The sequence below is a fragment of the Watersipora subatra genome, chromosome 7 (assembly GCF_963576615.1).
Source record: "Watersipora subatra chromosome 7, tzWatSuba1.1, whole genome shotgun sequence".
Taxonomy (NCBI): domain Eukaryota; kingdom Metazoa; phylum Bryozoa; class Gymnolaemata; order Cheilostomatida; family Watersiporidae; genus Watersipora; species Watersipora subatra.
In genome coordinates, this window is record NC_088714.1 from 43,118,308 (window position 1) to 43,130,334 (window position 12,027).

At 36.9% G+C, this 12,027-nt stretch overlaps 1 protein-coding gene across 1 annotated transcript; it reads left to right on the plus strand.

The window, feature by feature from the left end:
• Positions 1-26: 26 nt before the first annotated feature.
• LOC137399466 (RNA-binding protein Pasilla-like) lies at positions 27-11,477 on the plus strand. The gene is made up of 7 exons (XM_068085595.1): positions 27-187; positions 1,096-1,248; positions 5,050-5,204; positions 6,998-7,142; positions 9,808-9,916; positions 10,024-10,169; positions 10,265-11,477. The coding sequence occupies exons 1-7, from the start codon at positions 103-105 to the stop codon at positions 11,083-11,085; spliced, it is 1,614 nt and encodes a 537-aa protein (XP_067941696.1). The 5' UTR covers positions 27-102; the 3' UTR covers positions 11,086-11,477.
• Positions 11,478-12,027: the final 550 nt, after the last annotated feature.

Below are 12,027 nucleotides of genomic sequence, written 5' to 3' on the forward strand. Positions count from 1 at the left end.
TGGTTGCGAAAACGAGACTGGACACGTGATTATAAATCGGCCATTTTTACAATCTTGGTACCGTGTCTTTTAATCTTACTCTTGAAGCTTTCAACCGAACCAATGGAGGGACACACAGATTCTCGCAAACGTCCTTTGGATTCAGACGGTGACGACGGAATGACAAAACGTTCTAACCAAGGCATAGGTAACTTTCATCAAATGCAAAATGTATATTAGCTTGTTCTGAGCCTACCGCAATTGAAAGTAGGAGTATATTCCAAATTGTGCAAAATCAGTCCGTATCATTGTGTAATTTAATATATTTGGTTAGAATATGTGAAGAAACAGATTATTCTTTCAAGCTGTACGTAAACTGCGCTAAAACTAAGATAAATTAGTGGTAGCATATTGTGTTCGACTGTTATAACAATTTCCGATAACGTAATTTGTAGAGCTCAACATTCTCAGCGAGTAGCATTGAAGGATTAATAGGTTAAATATATATATATATATATATTAACTAAAACATATAATATATATTTAACTATACATTAAATATATATATATATATCTGTGTGTGTATATTCATACTATTTAACGTATTGTAATCATTACAATTACGTTAGGTAGACGAGTTACCTGTTTCATTCAGTTCACTATTTAAGCTCGTTATTCCCGTAACCTTTAATATACGTATATGATTAGACTGGGTTTTAATGAAAAAAATATCACAACCGTCACATCAACATCTATATTTTGCACGGAATCACCTCATTGCCTTCAGTTAATGTTGTAATACCATATGATGTTTAGTGCTTGCACATAAAACCTCTGATTAGCGAAAATTATGAAAAATGTCGGTTTCTTTCGTAGTTAAGAAATAATTTTATTGTAAAGCAGTTTATAATTGTTATGTACCGAAGTTCAATGACAAACTCGAAGTAGCACCAATACGGTTAGGCCTATGTAGTCGGCTATCAAAGTACGTAATGCATAATTACTGCCCTAATATTTGTCATGGTACTTAATTTAGAAAATAAAATAAATGGTGTGAAATTGTGTTTATTTTTTTGTATTTTTTTATTGAATCTGTATTTATTATCGTTTTTGTAGATCCAACAACCCGAGAAGATGTGCATCTAAAAATGTTAGTGCCAAGCTGTGCTGCAGGGGCCGTTATCGGCAAGGGTGGTGAGACAATAGGCAAACTACAGAGAGATACCGGTACCAAAATGAAGATGTCTAAAAACCAAGACACATTTCCAGGTTATTTGCTTTACTCGTTTGTCATGTTTAATGGTTGTAAACTATTCTTGTCTCATTTTAAGTGTGTTTGACCGTTTTCAATCATGAGTGTTATTATGGCATCTGTCCTGACAAAACCAACAATGCTGCATAAATTTCACAACCCTTTTTTAATATTCTCTGAAAGTCTAATTTTTCTTAATTATTTTTCTTCTATTTGGTCCCACTTGTCCAACTGTAACAAAAATTTTACTAAAAAAGCTGGCAGGACTTCTATTACAGTAAACAAAGTAGGGCAGGGGAACAATTGCAGTCAAGTTGCAGATTAAAATATTCGCAGCAATAATTGTTTACTTTCATGTTTTCCATAGTTACGACTATCATATTTCATTTTACATATGGAACCTTGTGTAAACCTGTTCAGTAAAACTTTCTCTTGAACTACACTTCTCATCTCGCTTCATAACTATTCCAAATATGGTTTCTACAACAAAGGGTACAAACATAAAAATTGGAGTTTTTTATTAAAAGAACCCATATGAAGAAAATTTGGATGAAGATGACATGAAGACAACACTATTTGCCTTGTAAATTGTTCCATTAGCTTCAGTAAAGTTCAGCCATTTTAGAACCTACCGTGAAACCTCTAATTCAACATCACCCCAATTGATCGCCACCCTCAATTGACCGTCACCACCAATTGACCGCCACTACCAATTGACTGCCAATTGACCGTCACTCCCAATTGACCCTCTGAGAGGGGAGTCAAAAAATAGACCTCTACTCCAATTGAACGCTGCCTCCATTTGACCCCCACTTTGACATTATTTGATTGTTATGAGCCCATAATATCTAATCTGATCACCAGAAATGGGTCCACAAAATTTAATTAAAAAATCCTTTATATCAATAACAATCAATTCTTTCGTTGTCCTATTCTAAAGCTTTTCAGTTTTTTACTTCGTTAAAACCTTGAAAGCAACACCAAAGAAATAATCAAATACGGTCTCAGACTAGTAGTAGTTCTCTGTTTAACGCAGTCTTTTTACTTCGAAGTAGCCTACATATATATAAAAAACTGGCGTAAATTTACGATGGTAGATGAACTTTCAAAGCAACGCCATAGAAATAACCACTGTTACAGGTTAATAGTAGTTCCTTGTTTAACGCGGTCCTAATACTTTGAAGGACATGCACATAAAAACCAGTTTGCAAGTTTTTGACTGAAGGTTACGCTTAGTAAGCAAACCTTTGCGCGTTGCATTGGTGCTAAATGCAGCGCGTGAAAGTTTTGCTCTGCCAAAAAATTGTTTGGACGCTAGTATTAACTAGTTCAGTAGTGCAGAAGAAGAGTTGAGGCTCGAATATATTGTGGAAAGTATTGGACAAATAGAAGATGTTCGTTCCATCGATAACAACAATCAGAAAGCAGCTATCCTACCAAATGATCCAAGTATTTTTTGTTTTAAAACATCACCTTTTGTTTCTGCACGTAATATAATTATGGTTCGTTTATGTCACTTGTTCATCAATATATATTTGTATCATTTGATAGATTATTATTGTATAACTTCTAAATATGCAGATTTATAGCATGTTATTTAATAGCATCATTGCGGCTATTTTAACATGGCTTACAATGGATCGATGGTCTTCTATTGCACATAAAAAGCTAATTTGGGCACACTAGCAAACATATCCGTGAGTGCAATGCAATGTGTTTTTATTCAACAATGTTAATATAAATATAAAATTTCAATAAAATTTAGAATAAAATGAAAATAGAAAATGTCAACAAATTGCTAAGCAGTACACAGGCTATAATATCATCACAGATCAATTGCAAGCAATAGATATGAACTGGTAGAGATATTTTTCGATTATATTATGGTTCTATGGCATGCCAATAATACATAGCGACCTTGACTTTTATAAAACCTGTCATTAACCCTTTGGCTGGGGAAATGACAAAAATGTCGGTTGGGTGAGGTAGATGTTTATAGAACAGTTGTCTAGTAACGTTAAACAAAAGATAGTAAAATTTAAACATCAACAAGATATCAGTCGATAAAGTACAATATGCACTAATTATTTGAGAAGCGTTGCCTTGTGCTAAAGAAACCACGCCTCCTTAGAAAAAATATAAGTTCCCAAAGCAGGGCTCCCATATCTGCTGCGAGACCCCGTCGATAATCTTGGGCAGCAAAACACCTGCAGCGCTAGGCTCAGCGGCTCATGTTCACTTGAAACTGCGTCACTGATAATCTCATAAAAATGACCATGCCGATTCGAAAGAGCCGACTTTCATCTGTACAGTGCATTTCGAGAAGGTTTTGTCTGAGGCTCCTTGCAAAAGTTGAACAGCGCTGAACTTCTGCGTTGACAACCAACAACTACTAGCAGCACTTATCATATAGGTTTTTATTTCACAGCCGATAGTCCTGTGATCCTGCCACCGGTGTTTTAAGCAGTATATGCATCTGCAGATTTAAATGTGCATGTAAAAAAACTTGGGACTAAAAACCATGCCTCAAAATTCGAGCGACATTATGACGTTTTTAAACAAAGCGTAAGCCAATTACTTATTCAATAAAAAGATTTCACATTCTACGGCAAGAGCAACAACTAACGTTCTTAATGCATTCTGTCTTCAAACAGTACTACAACAAACAACAACAGATCCTAAAGAAAGAAAAAAGGAATATTAGAAGTTCTAAGATGATGCCCAGTGATATCATCACGGCTTGGAAATATTAGTGTGGCAAAATTTGCTTTGACTGTTCTAACAGCAGATAACCTTAGGAGTAGGTTTCTTTTCATTCATCTGTGCATCTGACAGCCTTAGCAATGTCATTGGCAATGAAATGTCCATGAGACGTCATATTGGGAAATTTGCCCAGCAACAGATTGAACAACGAATTCGGGTGGTTATAATATCTTGATTGGGCTAAAGGCCTGCGATAGGTCGTTAAGGTTTTTAATTCTTGTAATAATTATTTTTGAAAAATTTACCTACTCACGACAGTTTTGTATATGCTTTAATCGTTCCTGTAAAATATATAAGGTGTGTGACATTTCGGGTTTTGTCACAATGTGTTTCATATATTATAAAACCTGTAATTTTGAACGTTACCCTTAATTTAGCGCCATCTCTGTTTGCCCGTCATTTTTACACTCTTTGATCTTTACGAACCCACAATAGGAAGTGATCGGGAGGCAACTGTTCACAAAGTGGGACTAGTAATGACTCGGTTACATAAATAATTATGGACTTTTTTCGTTGTTGCTATAGTGGTTGTCATGGTTTTAGCGATGCCATACTAAGAAGATCGGTCGTCTCAATCATTAGAACTACACGCTGATGCAAAGTCAACAAGGTCTATATTCAATCTTTTTTTTTCAGATTTGTTCAAATGTGATTTACAATCTCATCTGAAGACTGTTTCGCTTGGTCTGATACTTCGATGTATATGAAAAACGGTTTAATAAAAATGCAAAAAATGGATGGCATTGGTGTCGCTCGGCCCAGAGGAGAGTGCAAAATATAGGCAACATTAGCAAGAGCTTCACGTGTAAAAGGTTAAATTTATCTTCCTAAAATTCTGACGAGCTAGTCGGAAAATACCGCGTCACTCTTTATTTTAATGTCACTTTTAATAAAAACATCACTATATATGACGGGTTGATAAATACAGTGCCATGGCATTCAAATTGAGATTTTGGTGTATTTGTCCATGTGAATAATCCAGATATTCCATAACAACCGTAATTTACAACAATCTTAATTCAACAGCATTCAAGACAGTTATTAAATTATTGTAGGCACAACAGAGCGAGTTTGTCTCATAGTTGGAACTGTGAGTGCCTGTCATCTGGCGCATGATGAAGTTGCGCAAATAGTAATGGATAAACCTGATCCGCAGCCCAAGCCAAGTGGAGATGGTGATGGCAAAATAAACTATCAAAGACATAATCAGGTATTGTTATGAAGAAGACCATGTCCTACTGGTCACTTTGCTTGTATTTTATAGATACCGCAAACCCTCTAATTGAACGCGATGGAGGACTCCGAGATAATTGATTGCTATTGATGTAAACGATTCATTGTTAATACGATTTTGCGGACAGTTTTCTACTTGTCTTTTAATATTATGGAGATCAGAGATTGTCAACGTGACGTTCACATGGAAGTGGCGTTCAAATAGCAGGTGCCACCTGTATTTTTCAACTCTTTTCTCATAGTGGTGGTCAAATAGAGGTTACTTTCAGTTAGAGTCTTCAGGGTATGTATGTTAGAGTCAACCAGCTCATCCAATCACAAATGTGTCAGTTTATTTCTATTGAAGCGGACGAGCATGCTTGTTTTGACACAACACATTGGCTACACCAAAGATGCATTATGTTTGTGGGTAGCCTGGTCTTGAGAGTAAAATGATTTCCGTCTTTTACATGTAGGCGTACCCAACGTGAACCAGGCTTTAAATATGAACTTTTACAACTTTTTTTGTAGGGGATTTTATTGGAAAGTATTGTAATTTTTCTGTCATTTGCAATCGTTTTCGATGTTTGATTTGATTGCCAGGATGTTTCAAGATTAAAATCGATGAAATTTCATCATGATTAGAATCGATGAAATTTCATCACGATTAAAATCGATGAAATTTCATCCCGATTAAAATGCTCAGATCGATCAAAAGTGTGATTGTGGCATCTATAATAATTGTAATGAGACCGACAGAATAGAGATGGTTAATGCTCCAACTTGAACACAATAGCCGATATCAACTAGTGCAATTATAACAACTAATGACTACATTTCGTACATTTTTTTTCTTGGCGTTTCAACTTTTAATCGTGGGCAAGTTTCATAGATTTTAATCTCGAAACATCCTGACAATCAGGTCACCTCAAAAATGAAAAACAATCGCACATGAGAGAAAAATACTGATTATTTTTGATGAATTCTACAAAAGAGTAAGTGTGAGTTAATCTGTATAAGCGAGTCCTTAATTAGTGTTTTGATAACACAGGTGTGGCTAAACTGTCCAAAATAGTAGTCTTTATTGAACTTACAGTAGGATTTTTGGAATTGCTTTTCACAGTCATATGAAACAGTTTAGTATTGGATTATCTTTGAATGAGTTATTCAAGAATCTATATACAATTTTCAGTCGTAGCTCTTGTAATGGCTAACTTCCATAAGGGTTAACTGAAAGCATGTTTGCTACTCATAAATACGCCAACAAGTTCCTATGTGGTTGTAAAGATTTTGGCAAGTTGCCCATTGTTCACAGCTAGGCTTTGTATAACAGTCATTTAACGATGAAATATTATCTAGATCAAGTAAGAATTCGAGTTAAATCATCAGGTACGAGAATAAAGAATCATCTAAGTTCGCTTGTTGATGGTTAACAAACTGTTATCTGCCGCTCACCTTTTCATTGTAAAATACTAAACTGCCTGTGACTGTTTCAAAATTCAAAGCCAAATTATTGTCTTTGTTTATAGACATTAGGTTGTTAAATTTCTGTCGCAACTCCAGTTAACACAGTTAGGAATTTTCAATGGATTTTTCATGAAGTTTTACTCCAAACGATTCCGCAGGTGAAGCCACCCTGGAAAAAGGTTTGAACAAAAATCGGGCCCATAGATCTATGTAGTACGTATAGAAATTGTAATATGTAGTCTTGTTTTAGTTGTAGCTAAGAGAGCTACTTAGCATATATCAGTGTCAATCTGGCATTACATGATTTACCTATCTATGTTCTAGACGAAGTTTGTCATTCCCAATTCGAGTGCAGGTGTGATCATTGGGAAGGGAGGAGCCTACATAAAGGAGTTAAAGGAAAGCAGTGGTGCCCATGTCAACGTCTCGCATAAGTCTGAGAATCCTGAGCGAATCGTTACAGTATCAGGTAGTTAATATATGTTCTACTTCATACATAAGTTCATACTTTGAGTGTTCAATAAATTTAGTTAAAATTAGGATGATCTAATATTGAACACATTACTAGAACTTAGATTAAACTCATTTGATTACTGCTAGTAACTTGTCAGTCCGGTGTGCCACCAGAGCTCCTCAGGTGTGGGGACAAAGTGCAGAGAATACTGTACAACTCGCATTTGAACGCCACCTCTATTTGAACGTCAGTAGAAGTGTTGCAAAAAATAAAACACCACCCTTTAATTGAATGCCACTTTTATTTGAATACCACTTCTATTTAACCGGTACTATTTGACATTTTTAATATTTATGAACCCATAATAGCAAGTGATCATTAGAAAAGTGACCACAAAACTGTACTAATAAAATTACATCAATAACAATCAATTCGTTTGTTGTTTCTGTTTGTATCCAAGTCCATTTTCCAACTTATTAGACTTTCTTTTGTTAGAAACTTGCAACACCATAGAAATAGTTAGTGACTTTATCAGGCTAATAGTAGTTCCTTTCTAAACTTTTTTGTCTTGACACTTCGATTTATGCGGGAAAAGATTTTGCATTTATGATGGATTCTGTGCTACGACGTATTTTGAGGCTATTTTTATGACACGCAGTTTCTCTTTATTTGCTCTAGAAGTTTCTATTCCAAATGGCATCGTGTAAAAAGTCGCTCTGCTAAAATATTGTTTGGACACTAATATCGACTAGTTCAGCTGTGTAGAAGAGTAGTTGAGGTCAGACACCGTGGAAGGTATTGAACAGTCAGAAGAATATGGAATAGTTTCAAAAGAAAACAACAATCAGAACGGAACTGACCAAGCAAACGATGCGAATATTTGTTTTAAAAATTATCATTTTTGTTTCAGCACGAATTACAGTATATTTATGTTTTATTGTAATTATGTCACTTGCTTTTGAATATATATTTAGCATTTGCTAGATTCTTATAAAACTTATAAGTTTGCATATTATTCGATAGCGTGGTTGCGATAATCTAAACTTGGCTTACAATGGATCGATGCTCGTAACTCCTATTCTATTGCACATAACAAGCCAGTTATGTTTGCGAACTGTAACAAACATTGATGAGTACAATAAACTTTTATGAAGCTAGTTACAAAATGAAAATATACCTTCAAATTTAAATGAAATAAAAATCTTTAAAGCTTCAACAACGTGCAATGCAGGCTATAAGATCATTGTTGTTTAATCGCAAGCAATAAATATCAATTGGTAGAAACATGTATCAGTTTCCTCGTGCATATTTATTTAAAAATCCACGACAAGATGGAGGTATGTAAGCAAATCTCTTGCTTCCATGAAGGTTAGTCTCACCGTCTGAAGGAGAGTGCAAAATACAGGCGACAATTGATTCACTCGTAAAAAGGTTAAATTTATCTTCTCAACCTCAAAAATTCAACGCCACCCTTTATTTGAATGGCACCTTTAATAAAGCACCACTCAAAGAAAAGGATTGAAAAATAGAGCACCATGGCATTCAAATAGAGGTTTTACAGTAGATATGTGCACAACTATTCTAAAATAGGGGAATGTTAGCAATTAGTGTAGATGATGGCCTGGCTGCAGAGCCAAAGTTGCAAGTTCGAATCTTGTATGATGCAATATTTTTCCCAACCGGCCCTCCGAGTTGACAGATGGACACACCTCTTATTGTAGTAAAGATTAGTTTCGTACACCTGAAAGGGCAGATATAATCTCCAGATAAAAGGATAAAAGGCCTTGTCTTAAATCTTTCGTAACCTGGAGCTTGCCACAACTTGTAATGAGGCGAAAGTTTTTGTGCATTTGCCCAAAAACACAATCAATTTATCCATTATGTTGAAGAGTTGAGCTTATTTTTTTTAGCAGAGCAGGAGTTTTTATGTGTAATCATTTTAAATACTTCACGAAACGGAAGTGTAACTTGTGAATATGCACTGTCTGCACACGAGTGTTCAGCACAAACATTAACCTGATAGTAGTAATACAGACTTTGTCGTATTTACTGAATCCAATAGTTAGTTGCTATAACATAAATTTATGTTATAACACTTAATTAAAAAAGGATTGTGAAAGGTCTATCAAAAAGTAGTTCCATTGAGTTGAATCGGATTTGGTACGCTGGGCACAGATGCTTCACCCGATATTGCCAGTATCGGTACGGAAATGATTTATAATGTGGTGTGACAGCTCTACATTATAAAGTTTTGTTGCTGCTCCATTGAGCTACCCCAATAAGGCACATTGCGATATCAGAGGAAATATATTTCGTAGTGATTGTTAATTGGGATTATATATTAAACGTTAATTTGATTGTTCATTATAAAGTTAAATCATTACTTAACAGGAAACTAAATACACCATCCATTCACATAAATTAAAAATACCAACTAAATAGATAACTTCACATAATATCAGAAAACTGCTGATTAGCGACTTGTTATTTAGACGTATTTGTGATTGATAATTTTGCGGGGCTCGCATTAGTTGCAGAACATTCTTTAGCATGCTAGTGATATTATATTGGCCTACAAATATTTAGGCTGTGTGTTGGCTATGCGTTGTGTTGAGGTGTGTCTAGTCTGGCCTTTCCGTCTATTATGTGCACTAATATTTTATTTATTGTTTTCCGGAAGGCGATGTCTCCGAGATTCGATCAGCCATGTCTATGATATTGGAGAAGCTTGCTGCAGACCCACAGAGCTCCGCCTACCCAAGTCTCAACTATGCTGGCATGGGACACAAGTATGCACTTTTGAAGTTTGAACTTTTTTCATTTGCATTTGTCTCTTCCTTCTTGATATATTCCATACATTTGTTTGATTTTCTCAGTCACTCTGTCTGCATTGTAGCACCGGAAACATGGCAACTCCTAGTGGCTCCTTCACCAATCTTTCGAGCAACAATTCTGGCCCTAACTCCGCATTCAACATGGCAAATATGGGTGGCGCCATGACACCGCAGCAGGTGCAACAGGCCGCACAAAGTTTGAGTACCAGTAGGTTTATCTTTTTGTTTTTCACTGTTGTGCTGTTGATTTCCTCATCTCTATTGTTTTTTCTATTTATCACTATTCCATCGCTACTGTTATAGTGATGAGAAGCTTCAATAACCTCGGAAGTGGAATCAACAATCTAAACATAGGCACTCGCCCTCGGAACCCTGTTTTGGAGCAGCTTGTCCAGACTCTTAAGATGACAGGCTACACTGATTCGGCTGCTGATGAGATAGCCACTGCCCTGTCTACTCTCGCTAACTATGGTGTGTTGAGTCTCACTGGAGGGAGCCTCCTCGGCAATCTCATGAACCTCAATCGTAATCTGCCTGGTTCTACCACTAGCAATGGCACCTCCAATGGCAGTCAGGGCTCGGTGCCATCCCTCCTCACTGGCACCCAGAACAACACCTCGGGCTACACAGGCACCAGCTCTGAGGATGATGGGGCATCGCTGCTCCGTCAGCTTACACAGACTCTCGCTAGAAACCAGGGTAAGGCTGAGGGAGGGGGCGACTCATTCGGTCCAGTCGGCGGCATGAAGGCCGAAGCAGGGGCAACTAACATGTTTCCTAACAATTCATCTCTCTTTAGTGGCAATGAAAATTCCGGAGGGTTTGGTGGGTTCACCACTGGTCAGCAGAACTCTGATAGTCCTGAGGCTTCAGATAGCCAAGAAATTGAGGTTGCAGAAAATTTGGCGGGTGCGATAATTGGCCAGCAAGGGAGGGGTATCACAGAGATACAGCAGATGACAGGTGCGCATGTCTCTGTCAGTCGTAGGGGTGTTTATGCTCCAGGCACGCAAAATCGGGTGGTTAGCATCTCAGGTCCGAGTTCTGGGGTGACGAGAGCTGCGCAGATGGTGCGTCAGAAAATACAAGACGCTGAACAAAGGCGCACACAAAATGCTTATTAGTTGTTATCGAGCAGCTTATCTATCAGAGGCCTGACTTTTTCTCGATTTCATTGTCTTGACATGCTGTGTTCTAGCAAGCTGACTCTCACTCCTTCTTGCAGCTTTTTGTAAATACTGTCATTTTATTTACCATCTACCATGCGCCAGCTCGCATAGCATCACTCATGCTTCGCCTATCTTTTGCTCTTTGCATTGCTTATATTCTAAATTCGACTCTTCTTGTATTTTGTAGCCCCTATGTAATATATCTTTCAGTCTCATTCCAATTCGACGGGATTTTGAGATTTTTATTCTTTCATAGAAAATCTTACTATGAAATGCTGTGCGAATTACATTGTAAACATTTTTGTCATGTTTTATTACACAAATACAGTAGTATATTAAGCGTTGTACATCTGTTAGCAATGCATCATTCATTGGCTTTCGTTGCATCTCCGTCAGCAGCATTCCATCTCAGCCGCTGCTAGCGTGCAGGCACCATCACTCTGGAAGATCTGGCATTCCTCTCACTGCCGCTAACTGCTACCACTCTCCTTCTCTGAGGATAGAAAAGAAGATTATGCATTGTAACATTGACTGTCTTGGAGATGATGGAAGTCTTATTTTACCATAGTTAACGCTCTATTACACACACAAATTCTATATTGTTAACCTTGCCATCAGAGTCATCATTCTCTTAAATTGCCTACACAAACGCTGCATACAAACTGAGGCAACATCCTCTTGGCATCTGTCTTCATTCACGGTAAGGCTGCAATATTCTACTCCATCTGCTCAAGTTTCTTCCATCAGTAGCATATGTTTTGCACCCTTGTCAATAAGTATGTGCTAAACAATTTGCCTTTCTTTCTCATCTCACACAACTCTTTCTGATCGTTTCTACAGCGGATAGTTATGCTAATGACTATAGAAATCTTTTCCCCCTACTCGTTACCATCTCTT